Source organism: Chrysemys picta, chromosome 1 (genome assembly GCF_011386835.1).
Source record: "Chrysemys picta bellii isolate R12L10 chromosome 1, ASM1138683v2, whole genome shotgun sequence".
Taxonomy (NCBI): domain Eukaryota; kingdom Metazoa; phylum Chordata; order Testudines; family Emydidae; genus Chrysemys; species Chrysemys picta.
Window position 1 is genome coordinate 233,157,344 of NC_088791.1, and position 13,845 is coordinate 233,171,188.

The 13,845-nt window shown below is 40.2% G+C and overlaps 1 protein-coding gene across 18 annotated transcripts in view; it reads left to right on the top strand.

The window, feature by feature from the left end:
* CYFIP1 (cytoplasmic FMR1 interacting protein 1) overlaps nucleotides 1–13,845 on the top strand; it is a 128,014-nt gene that overhangs the window by 70,855 nt on the left and 43,314 nt on the right. For all 18 annotated transcript variants that reach the window (XM_065591202.1, XM_005283289.5, XM_065591206.1 and 15 more), the window contains one exon: nucleotides 8,080–8,167. In XM_065591202.1, the coding sequence (XP_065447274.1) occupies nucleotides 8,080–8,167 (88 nt within the window). The remainder of the gene's footprint in view (nucleotides 1–8,079; nucleotides 8,168–13,845) is intronic.

The window sequence follows — 13,845 nt, forward strand, 5'->3', positions numbered from 1 at the left end:
AGGCTAAGAGGTCCCTTCCATTAGATACAGGCCACTCCTTCTCTCCTAATGTTAGCCCCTTCCACTGCTGTTCTTTTCCTGCCCTCATTCCTGGCATCAGACTTCTGCAGTTCAATGGAAGGAGGAATTCTCTAGAAGGTTTAACATACGCCCTTAGCCCCAGGGAGGCTATCTGCCATTTTGCCGTGTATACTTTGAAACTACTATTGTGCCAATGTCAATAAACTTTGTTTATGTGATGATATTTGTATCTTTCCCTTTACTATCTTAATCAGCTAAGTCAGCAGTGTAAATGAAAGACGTGGAATAAGTTCTTTGTCCTTTCTGGAGTTTATATTTTTTTAAAAATCAAACGATTAATAAAACCCAAGTATTTTCAGAACAAACTAAATTGCTAAACTGTTTTTACTATAAAAAGATTGATTAGGGGTTCAATATGGAAATACTACTGCATCTGTTTAGTCAAAAGTTGGCATGCTGTCTACTGTGCTCCCCACACTGTGTACAGAGGCACAAGTTAACACAATTTAATAGAAAAGCTCATATTTAATTGACATGTTTGGTGAGATTTGCGGTAAGCTATTGTAGGATTCAGTTACTAATATATCCTGCAATGATTAAATAACCAATCATGCTACTTGTGCCTATTGTTTATTGTTCCATCCACTCTCCAGCTTTATATTTGACTTCAGATGGGTCCTATTTTGAGTTACTCTGTATTCAGCCAAATTCTAAATATATAGTAGTAATAACACCTATTTTTATATGGCACTTTTCATCAGTAGATCTCAAAGTGCTTCACAGTCTTTAATGAATGTATCCTTGTAACCCCACTGGGAGGTAGGGAAGTGCTGTTATCCCCATTTTATAGTTGGGGAAGTGAAGCACAGAGGCTAAGTGACTTGCCCAAGGTCACACGGACTTTTGTGGTGGAGCAGAGAAATGAACCCAGGTCTTCCAAGTCCTAGGTTAGTGCCCTAACCACTTGACCTTAGACCATAAGTATACCCCTACAGGGAACAAAATCTAGGTTTCATGTAGGTCTAAAAATAAAATACACATAACTTTTGTCACTTTAACTATTGCATTCCAAGCATGATTCTTTAGCTTTGGTATGCTAATTTACAGGAACAGACTAAGGCCCTGATCCTTATGTTCAGGCAATGTCACTTGTCCGACTGGGACCTGACAAAGATTTTTGCAGTGACTGTATAACTTGACTGTCTAAGGGGTTGGTCTACAATTAAAAGTTACATTGGTGTAGCTGCAGTGGTCAGTGGCATGAAAAAACCATGGACATAGCTGAATCTATGCCAGGGTTTTATTAACATAGCTATGTCGACATGAGAGGGCTTCTGTCCACATAGCTACCATTGTTCAGGGAGATGGTGTTCCCATACCGACAAAGCCCCTTCTGTCAGTGTAAACTGCATCTACACTAGAGGGCTATGTCAATATGTCTATGCTAGCATAGGCTCCATAGGGTAGACCGAGCCTTAGCGTATAGCCTTCAGTTCAGTAAAACCCTCAAAGAGCTGGAATTGACCACTGGTTAATAGAGACTTTTTTTCTATAGTGTGTATTTAAATTGGTATCAGTTTAGGTGGTGCCTGTTGTCCTGCGAGTTGACTGTTGCAAACTCCCTCACATTGGTCTTTCATTGGTATGAGATTATTTGAAAGTGATGTGATTATTTCCAGCCCAGTGTTGTATTTTATCAGTCGTTATTTCAAAAGCACTGTCAACCAACCAACCAACAGGTTTTTGATCTCTGTAATCAACTTTGTTTTGATTGCTTAGAACTGTACTGATGAAAATGGATAAATTTCTGGACAGTCATCAACACAGATTAAATCTAACAAGAACTTGTTATCTTGGAGCATGCCAAAACATACAGAGAGTAGTACAGAGCAGTTATTCACCAAAGTAACTTTTCCTCTTTATCGGAGAAAGTGAGGGGAAGAGAATCTGTCCAAATTATTGCCAGTCTTAAAGGCCTCATTCTTCCACCTCTTTTATTCAAACCATTCAGATTTCAACATTTCTATTTGAAAAGAAAACTGAGAGCATAACACTTGCAAGGAATTTTTTAAAGAAGATTTTTCTTTATATTTAAGAATTACAGATGATGTTGGTAGGTTCTAAAGAATTCAGTGCAGTCCTTGGGATTGAAGGATGGAAGTTGTAATGCACAGTCTCAAAATGGATAATATGAATCAGTCAAGGATACTGAAGATCTGTTCATCTTTGTTACCTTCTGGCATCTTCAAATCTTCCTTGGCCAGAAGTTAACAAAGATTAACAAGGATGAGCTGTAGAATTCCCTCCCCTCCCCCCAACTCCTCCCCACCCATATCTTGGGACCATATACAACACAAGTCTCTGGCTCCAGACTTTTCACTGCAGCACCTTGCTAACTTTTCTGAAAGGGAGAAATTTAACAAGTGGGCTGAATGTGAGAGAACTTTAGGACTGTATCTAATGAACAGCCTGAACAAAGATACATGTTAGCTCACTATCAACAACTGTGGTTCATTTCTACTAGGACTGAATTCTAAGGCAAGTGCTGTCCTACCTGCTCTGTGCTCTGCTCCAAGTACAGTGGAAGTCTGAATGGCTCTCTTCTTTCCCCAGTCACCTGAAGACATTGTAATTACTTCTATCCCTAACACTTAAAATTAATAATAGAGATGTGTCTGAGTAAAAACCATGGATCAACATGCGAACAGGTACAACTTTGCAGCTCTGGGCCATCTCTGATTATTCACTATGACTTCTGAAGTCCATTTACAGCTGAATAGACCTTGACTGAGCATTGACTGTTTTGTGAAAAGTAATTTAAGATTCTCAAGGAAATTGTTGATAGCCTAGTAAATCTTGCACAGTATGTCCATGCACTGCAAATCCATTTTATCTTTAGTGACAGGGTATAGGTGTTACTCCTCTACTTTCTTTCACTTGTATAAGTTTTCACTGGGCATGAAAATGAGTGTCAGTTTAAAGGTAACAGGGATGGGGTGAGGGGAGAAAAGAGCAATTTCAAGCACTGTCATAGAAATAGAAATTAATGGAGATATCCCATCTCCTAGAACTGGAAGGGACCTTGAAAGGTCATTGAGTCCAGCCCCCTGCCTTCACTAGCAGGACCAAGTACTGATTTTGCCCCAGATCCCCAAGGAGCCCCCTCAAGGATTGAACTCACAACCCTGGGTTTAGCAGGCCAATGCTCAAACGACTGAGCTATCCCTCCCTCCCCAAATGTCATATGTCTAGGATTACTTTGAGTGATCCTGCCAAGTGTTTACAACATCTCTGATAAACTCCATTAATGAAAAATCTCTGTAAAGAACAAATAATCTCAAGAGGAAGTTTCTAAATAAGTGCATTTCAATTATACAAGAGAACGGAAAAACTAATAAATCCGGGAAATCCAAATGAAAGGCGATTTTATATAATAGATTTATTGTATCAAAAGCCATATACCTAAGTGATGTTTTTCTTCCTCAGAAGCAGCTAAATGCAAGCAGTTACTGAATTTTAACAAATGCAGATAGCTTGGAAAGACATCAAAATCTTAACAAACAACTGAAACTCTTAGTATGCTTATGATGTTATAAGATCCACTAAGAGAGTTCAAGTTATACAAAAATTAACCTCCTAAGCATAAAGGAAATACTGTCTCATTCATAAGCCCAATTTTTTTTAGTAAAAAAGGGAAGCACCAGAGAAGGGGCCAGCAATGCCCCTCCGCCATGTATATTTGCCAAACCAGACAGTCCCTCCGCAAAAGAATAAATGGACACAAATCGGACATCAGGAATGGTAACATACATAAGCCAGTAAATGAACACTTCAATCTCCCTGGTCATTCTATTACAGATTTAAAAGTCACTATCATTGAACAAAAAAACTTCAGAAACCGACTTCAAAGAGAAACAGCAGAACTAAAATTCATTTGCAAATTTAACACCATTAATCTGGGCTTGAATAGGGACTGGGAGTGGCTGGCTCATTACAGAAGCAGCTTTTCCTCTCCTGGAATTGACACCTCCTCATCTATTATTGGGAGTGGACTACATCCACCCTGATTGAATTGGCCCTGTCAACACTGGTTCTCCACTTGCGAAGTAACTCCCTGCTCTCCATGTGTCAGTATATAATGCCTGTATCTGTAACTTTCACTCTATGCATCCGAAGAAGTGAGGTTTTTACCCACGAAAGCTTATGCCCAAATAAATCTGTTAGTCTTTAAGGTGCCACCAGACACCTTGCTGTTTTTTCAGAGAAGGGGGTCGGCTTATGAACGGGTATAGATAGGGAGAGGTGGGACACAGCCCCTCCCCCCAGCAGAGGGAGCAAGGAGAGGCAGCAGAGCCACAAGGGAAGAGGCAGGGCCAAAGTCTCTCCGCTTCTGGCCACGCTGCTCTCCCCCCTAGCCTCCGAAGCAACTGCAGCTCCGGGGCTGGCAGGCTGCGGGCCGTGCTGCTTGGCCCCGCCCCCCAGAGCAGGCTGCGGCCACATCGCCGGAGCATGCTGCAGCTGTGCTGCTTGGCCCAGCCTGCTGGAACATGCTGCGGCCACGCCACCCGGTCTGGCCCACTGGAGCAGGCTGCGGCCAGCTGGCCATGCTGCCCAGCCTGCCGGAGTAGCTCCAGCCAGGCCACAGACATACTCCTCTGGCCCTCCCCAGCTAAGGTGGGAATGGATGGGATGGGGAGAGTGTGGGGGTCCCAGGCTAGGGATGGGGTCACGTGGGGGGTGGTCACAGGGGTTACTCCCCTGACTCCCAGCTTCTCTCCCCCTCACCCCCAAAAAAAGATTTTCCCACCAGTTGCTGTCCCAGCCAGTCAGGGTAAGCAGCTGGGACACTTTGTTTACTTAGGTTTACCTCTGTGCCTGCGGAGGCTCGAGGTAAACAAACCATCTCGGCCCCCCAACGGCTTATCCTGATGGCCCAGCAGCCAAAATTTGCTGACCCCTGAATTATAGGGTCGGCTTATGAATGGGTTATAAAAATTTTCCATTTTTACTTATCCATCTTGGGGTCGGCTTATAAACGAACTGGCTTATGATTGAGTATATATGGTAATTGCAAACTGAGGTTGGTTTTCTGTATTCTACAGTTTGCATGCACATTGCTATTATGCTATCAGCATGGATGTTTTTATCTTTAGCTGGATAATAAATATCTTTAATGTATGCCTCAATTGTGGCTAGAAACAAATTTTGGCTAAAAGTTATTTCTTTTGCACATTATTCTGTTTCTAACTGTATTTGTAGCATCGTTCATTTTGGTTTACAGTGTGTATTTTAAGGACATTCTTTTCTGAATCTTTATTTTCCTAGTTAGTTTTTGTTTTAAAAAATGTTATGGGATGAAATATGCCAACTATCCTACCAGTGAATTGTTAGTATGGCCAGTATTTCTTTCCGCACATATTTAAAGGTTTGTGTGCCATTTGCCTAGTTTCTTCAAAATCCCCTTCAAAAATTTAAGCCACTTGTGCTGCAAACACACACATTTGTCTCTTTACTCATGCTACGTGTTACACACATGCGTTTCTATTTGCAGGATTGTTATCGCAGAGTAGTAGAAATTAATGAAATTGCAGTAGCATGCTAAAATTAAAATCTTGCAAAAGTTAAAAGGTAAACTTGCAGCAAATATCAAACGTCAAATTCTGAAAACCTTTGGTCATGAAAACAATTCCTCTTGTGCAAAATTCTATTGAGGGCCCCACCATAGATTTCTTACCGGGGTTAGGATTGCTTTTAAGCAAGTATGTACAGATTCTGGGCCTTACTCACTCTAAATTCCAGACTACTGTGACAAATAGCTCCTTGTGGACACTATTTCCACTCGTTTTCCTTTTGCCTATAATATATTTAAATATTACTTTGTTCCTCTTGATTTCCTTAGCTTATTACATTTTTCTTTTTCTTTTAACTTTGGCCCCACAAGTTTTGATTGTGTACTGTTAATTTCTTGGGGGCTTCCTTGTTCTTCACATAGGATTGCCACCTCTGAGGTACAAAAAAACCCCAGGGCATCTGGGATGATCCTGAGCCTACAAAACTGAACAGTTGGCAGCATGTATAGAGTGCCCTTCAGATTTTCTAGGATAGCTACCTCAAAAGAGGGACTATCTTGGAAAACCTGGACAACTGACAACTCTGTCTTCACATGTGGAAACCCTTCTTTCTATTCTATATATACCTGGATCACTGAATCAGGTTCATTGAAGGAAATAGCTTCCTTTGTGTACCATTACAAATATATATGCCTGGGAAACAAGTGACCTGAGCACATATCGGATTCTATATCTGCCTAAAAAGCGTGACTAAATGGATGTCTGCAAATCTGAATTCTCTGCCAATACTACACTTCTACCCTGATATAACGCGACCCAATATAACACGAATTCAGATATAATGCGGTAAAGCAGTGCTCCGGGGCGGGGCTGCGACTCCAGTGTATCAAAGCAAGTTCGATATAACGCGGTTTCACCTATAACGCGGTAAGATTTTTTGGCTCCCGAGGACAGCGTTATATCGGGGTAGAGGTGAATTTTTCTGAATTCAATACCAGCATTATATTCAGGAAAAAAAATAGCATTGGGAGAGAATTCAGATTTGCAGACATCCATTTAGTCACACTTTTTAGCTATGTATAGAATTTGAGGCATGTTCAGATCACTTGTTTCCCATGCATATGCATTTTTAATGGTGTACAAAGCAAGGCTTACTTCAGTGAACACTGGAATTAAAAGTATGATGGTACTTGCCATACATTAATCTTGACAGAATTAGTATTCTAATCTGTTTAAAACTCTCTGGTAGCAACACAAGCTGCATCCGATGGTGAAGATCTTTTAAAAAAAACATTAAACAGGAGTGGCAGTATTTTAAAGAAGCAAGGTGGGTGATTTGAACATGGAGAACAAGAGTTACTTATGCACTGACACAGAATCGGTATGGCAAACATACCAGATGTATCTCTGCACTTTCTGACAGGAGTGTGTCTAATATAGGTACATTCTTCTTGTGCAATGAAATTGTCTGCCACCAGGGTAAAGCTTGTTTGTACAGGAGACAGCTTTCTTGGGGCTGGTCCAAGATTGTGGAATGATCTCCTGCAGGATCTATAAAGCACCAAAAAAACTTTAAGGAGTCTGGTGGCACCTTAAAGACTAACAGATTTATTTGGGCATAAGCTTTCGTGGGTAAAAACCTCACTTCTTCAGATGCATAGAGTGAAAGTTACAGATGCAGGCATTATATACTGACACCTGGAGAGCAGGGATTACAATTCCACAGGAATTGGCCCTGTCAACACTGGTTCTCCACTTGCGAAGTAACTCCCTGCTCTCCATGTGTCAGTATATAACGCCTGCATCTGTAACTTTCACTCTATGCATCTGAAGATGTGAGGTTTTTACCCACGAAAGCTTATGCCCAAATAAATCTGTTAGTCTTTAAGGTGCCACCAGACTCCTTGTTGTTTTTGTAGGTACAGACTAACATGGCTACCCCCGATACAAAAAAACTTTGCCACCTTCCATTCCAAGTGGAAGGAGCACTTTTCTATTTGGCCTTCACTAATAAAAACACAGTACCTCAGCACACTGAGCATACATTTAAAAAAAAAAAAAAAAAGATTTTATTCCACACACAGATTTTCCCTGTGGATACAGGAAGATGTGTAGGAGGAAATCCCTTTCTCTCCTTTGTGGGCTACCCGTATCATTAGCACCTACATGGAGAAAGAGGGAGAGCAGCCAACATTGGGCTGCTAATTCTTCTCCAATGCAGGTGCGAGAGAAATGCCCTTCAGTGTGCTGATGGGCACTTTGGAGCCAGCACAAAATGGGAAGTAAGCTGCAGCAGCAAAAAGGTGTGGAATAGTAATCTGGTTTCTGCCCTGTTCCTGGGGCAGTGCAACTGTATGCTGCCCCTTACTTGACTTGGACTGTAGGATTAGAATGGTGATTTGATTTTGTGTGTGGACAGAAGCAGCATGTATTTAGGTATATTAGGTGTGCCAGTGTAACTAACTATGTCTATATTTTGCTTTTGTAGATTTGTTCGTACTGTGTTACCCTTTTCTCAGGAGTTTCAGAGAGATAAGCAACCTAATGCACAGCCCCAATATCTCCATGGATCGAAGGTTAGATTTTATTACCCTATATTCGTGGTTTGTATATACTTGGTGTTTGGCTGTATCTAATGTTGTTAAAAGTTAGTTCTCATGTCAAACTTAGATTGCACAATTCTCCACAGCAGCAGAGGAAAACTGAACAGAAAATGAGCTGTAGAATTTTTGTCAACCACAGAGAGAGGGAACATGAGCTCACACTGAGAGCAGCTGCTCCTTCATTGCAATTCCTGTGGTGGTGGTGGTTACACAATGAGACGAAACAAGTAGGAAAAGCTGCCCTTTGACTGTAATCAGACTTGAAAATAAACATAAGGACTCTCTCTCTCAAAATCTCAGATAATAAACTGTTTCAAAAAAACCTCTGCATTTCTATGGTATCTACATTCCAAGGATCTGGAAAGTTGCTTTACCAACACTAATCAACTCAGCTTTTCAGCAGCCCTGTTGGCTAGATTAGAATTGTCCTCCTCATTTTACAGATCAGCTAATTGAAACAGGTAGAGGATGATGGCTTTAAGCAAGGTTACAACAGTGAGTGTGTAGCACTCCTGACTCCTCATCCTGTGCCTTAAGCATGAGACAGCATCTGATACCCAAAATGTCCCCCTCCTGCAAATACTTATGTGTATGCACATAACTTTAAGTGAGTAGTTTTATTGACTTTAATAGAGCTACTCACATGCCGAACTCTGTAATATTGTATATTGGGGGTATAACATCCTTTCTCATCCCTGCAAGCGTGGAAATTGATTACCTGTTCTTAGCAATAAACATTTTATTATTGGTCACAAAGTTATCTTTCTTCTTTAATATCCAACCAGAGTAATTTAACCTATCACAAGAGCAATAAATTTCCAGGTTGACACTTTCATTATAACTCCATGAAGTCACCTTTCCTTTTATTTGTTTGATTTTTAGACTGACACTCATTTTGTGTTTTGCTTATGGAATGTTTGTGTGTATAGGAATTAATATGAGGCTTTTATTAAATGGATAGTAAGAAAGAAGTAATTCCTAAATTTAGCAGTATAAAAAAATAATGGAGTCTATATTCTTCTTGCAGCAGCAGCACTAGCTTTTTAAAAAACACTTTACAAAATAAACTACACTTCCTAAATCCTGATTGTGACGGATTTTACTGCCTCTACCACCACCCCTTCGGGATGCCGCCTGGAACTGGGGTACCACTGAGCCCGCCTGACCCACCAGCCTGGGTTCCCTTTTAACTGTATTGCTATGCAGCCTGCCAAGCCTTCTCCCAGGCTTCAGACTGCACTTTACCAGCACACATACAGGTAGGGACAGACCCAGCTGCAGCTGTACGCACAAATGCTGAGATAAGCTCTGCATGGGAAGGCACAGCTAAGGAACTGTCCAGTACTCAAGTGCACACCCCCCCCTCACTCCCCGCCCGGAGTGTGAACCCAAAATTATACTATCTTGCGCTGCACAGAGAACAGTACAGCGTAAGCTCATGAAATTTGCCCCCTCCCTCAATGTAGAGGGGAATATACACAGCTTTCTATCCCAAGTTATGATTTCCACACACACTGATTTTAGACAAAACAAACGCAAGTTTATTAACTACAGATTATCTAGCAAATAAAACAAACATACAATCTAAGAAAAAAGAACAGGAGTACTTGTGGCACCTTAGAGACTAACAAATTTATTAGAGCATAAGCTTTCGTGGACTACAGCCCACTTCTTCGGATGCACATAGAGTGGAATAAATATTGAGGAGATATATATACCAACTCTGAGAGGCCAATTAAGTAAGAGAAAAAAAACAATCTAAGCTTAATATACTAAAGAAATTGGTTATAAATAGCAAATTCTCACCCTAAATGTTTTAGGCAGATTGCATAGATTCTTGAAGGCAAGCTGCATTTGCAGCTTAAAACTCCAGATATTTCTTTCACAGGCTAGACAACCCTCTCGCCTGGGCTCAGCCCTTTTCCCCTAGTCCAGTCTTTTTGTTCTCCGGTATTTCCAGCAGTCCTCTTTCTTGGGTGGGGAGTCAAAGAAGAACCATCCTTGATGATGTCACTCCCCTGCCTTAAAAAGTTTTTGCATATGGTGGGAATCCTTTGTCTCCCAGTGTGATACTCACCCCCACACCCAGTCAGTGGAAAAACACTAGTATCATCATGGAGTCCAGTACCAGGTGACTTGGTCACATGTCCGTACAGCCATAACTCCGAGGCTGTTTGCAGTGTCCCCAAGAAGCCTCCCTGGTGGTAGTTTATCATCTTCAAAGACCTATTGTTCTCCCTTCCCAACTGGCCATGTAGACTGATTGCATTCTGTGTAGTGGGCATTCCCCAGGTGTAAACACATGTGTAAAAGATGCATAGACGATATTCCTAACTTCAGATACAAAAATGATACATGCATACAAATAGGATCATCATATTCAGTAAATCATAACCTTTCCAATGATATTGCACATGACCCATCTTGCATAAAACACATCTTAGTTATGTCATAATCCTATCATAACCATATCTCTATGAAGAATATGGGGCATAGTGTCACACTGATATCCTAAAAAGGAATAGGTGGTAATTTTTCTGAACATCCTGTCCCCCATCCCAGCCCATAGCTTTGGAATAACAGTGCCTTAAGAAGTCACTAGAAAGTATTTTAAATAGAGAAGATGAATTATCACTCTAATTTTACAGCATTTTTCAAGTAAGAAGAGAGACAAAGTGCAAGCTTTATGTGAAGAATATTTCTCATTTCATGGTACAATTAGATGGGTATTAATCCAGAAGAGGTTGCAAATCTTATGTATTGTATTTAGAATTATAAGTTATTCAGTAAACCACCTAGGTATGTTTCATTCTTCTGTGGTTATTGTTCATTATCTAATTATACTTAGCACATCTCGTTTTCAAAGTACTGTATACACATGAATTAATTATCATACCACCACTGCTAGGTGCAATAAGTATTGTTATATCAGTTTTTACAGATGGAGGAAACTGAGACAGATTGATTTAAGTGATTTGTCCAGGCTTATATAGCTAATTATAGACAGAGAAATTACAGCTCAGAAGTGCTAAACGTTCAGTCCCAAGGTAATGATTGCTATTGTAAAATGTGTGCTTCTAAAACATGAAGGAAAAATGAGAATTAATCTTGCTTTATATGGAAAATTTAAAAGTTAAACTGAGTGTTGCCACAAGTAGTGATTTTAATTAGAATATTCACTTCCAAGCAGTTATTGAACAGTGTGTTGGGGGAAAGCAGAACTGTGTATCACCTTAGATTTATTCTATTCTTTACTACTACTTTGAATGATGGTCCCTATGTGAATGCCTGTTGAGAGTGTTTCCTGCAGCATTGAACTTAAAATATTTGATGTATGATGGTGGTAGGGCATTTGGGGTCCAGCAAAAAAATATCTGCCATCTTTGGATTATTATGCAAGATTCTGAATGCTCTGCTGGAGACGAACTTTCATAGATTTATAGATTCCAAGGCTAAACTTGTTTACCTGGAAGATTGACCTGTTGCAGAACCCTTTAAAAATAAAATGCTCTCTACCTGCAAGTAATGGAGCCAACTGAGAAGTGAGGACAGATCATGCCATTGAGTTCCCCTGTTCATCATCCTGCACACCCAACAACATTCTCTTCTTTAACTTCTCACAGCTCTGCAATAAAACAGGTATTAACTCCCACTGTGACTGCTGATATCCTTAAGTCAGCAAAGTATTTTAAAAATAATTTTAAAAATCCATAACAAAACACCCCACCTTTTTTGATTTGGTAGATTTTTTGATAAGTAATGAAACACACACACGTCAGATTGTGTATGGTCTCCTGTCATGCTCTTCCGGTTAACTGGTCAGTTCCTAAAACAGGATCAGGAACATCTTATTTTTATGTATCCACAGGCCTCTGTTTTCACATCAGTAATGAGATATAGGCCAGTGGATATTGTGAACTGCTCCTCCTGTCTGGCATTGGGAATAGAACAGTCAGCTAGAAAAATACCTAACTGCAAAAAATGATTGACTTTAGGTCAGGCAGAATGTTTGAGAGCATGCAGAATGATGTCTCTTGACTTCATTCAAGAGTTAAATAGCCATATGGGACATACTGCCATCAGGTTATGGAGAGATGGCTTTGGAGGAGGAGGAAACATTGGATGGCCATATAAAATATTGCATACTCCCAAATGGGAGAATATTACCTTAAGAATCATGATTAGCTTTATCTGATTATGAAGCATAGAATTCTTATGGAGGATATATAGATCAGCCACTACAGAGGCTACTTTTGGCTTAGAGAGCATTTACTAATACTTAAACAGTTAATATACAGTTAGGTCTTCAGAGCTCTGTGTGTATAGCATCTAATTTATTCTGTAGAGGAAAAATATTCCATCATCCAAATTAAAGACATAGGTTGAAATCTTGGCCTCATTAAAGTCAATGGCAAAACTCCCACTGACTTAATAGAGGCAGGATTTCAATCATGATGTATACTTGTCTTTGATGAGAAACTATTCATCGACAAGTAGAGCATTCTTAGTGTCTTTTCTTCCATCTGTAACCTCACCTTTTTGTTTGTTTGTTTGTTTGTTAATGTCAGTTATGTGTTATGCGAATAACCATAGGAACATGAAGCGTATTTTGATAACAGTTTGGTAGGTTGATGTCTTAGGGGAGTGGAGATAGTACACTGAGCTTTTCACCTCTAAACCACTTAGTACTTAACCAAAAAAAAAAAAAGGAATTGCCGTCTGGCTGTTCAGTGGTTTATATTAAACCAATAGTAGTTTCAGGTCAGTTCCTAGTGGACACAGGTCAATATTAATTTGCACTAGTTGGTTCTTATTAGCAGTCTCAGTCGTCACTCTAAATATATACCTTCTCATTTAATCAAAGGGCAAGCTGCCAAAACACAAGACCACCACAGTGAACCTGAGATTGTAGAGAGATTATCTGACTGCAGATTCTCACAGGTTAGAAAGCCAAATCAATCAATATGGCTCAGAACAGAAGATTATGAATGTTCTAATTCTATATAGGGTGACCTAGGGTGAAACTTTCAAAAGCTCCTATGTCGCATTTTCAAAACTGACTTAAGCATTTAGGCTTAACAGTCTGTTCCATGTCGTATTTAGCTGTGACGCTGAGTACTTTTCCCAAATCAGAAGAACTCTGTGTAGCTCAAAAGCTTGTCTCTTTTACCAACAGAAGTTCGTCCAATACCTCACCCATCTTGTCTCTTGAAGCACTTAATTCCTGTTGAAAGTCACTGGGACTTAGGCTCTTAAGTGCCTACATTTTTTGTCGTTGTGTACACAGGGCTGTAATAAGTAAAAGCCTGAAGTAATACAAAGATTTTATCACAGCTGAAAATTGTAAATAATATAATAGTTCTTTAGCAGTTTCCATCAAGGATCTCAGTGTGGCATACTAACATCAACTCTCTAAATCTTTGGGAATTTTGTTGAGTCCCTGTCACAGGGCAGCTGCCTTTTATGGGGAATTAGGGCCTAGTCTGCCTGAGACTGCCTTATGAAGGCCCTACCTGGGGATCCTTAACTGCCTCAGGTGGCTAATTAGTAACCAAGCAGATGGACCTAATAAAGGTTATCCAAGCTCAGTTAGAGGGAAACTCTGAAGGGAGACAGGACGCTCCTGTGGAGAGGAGCTCCCAGAAGAGGCC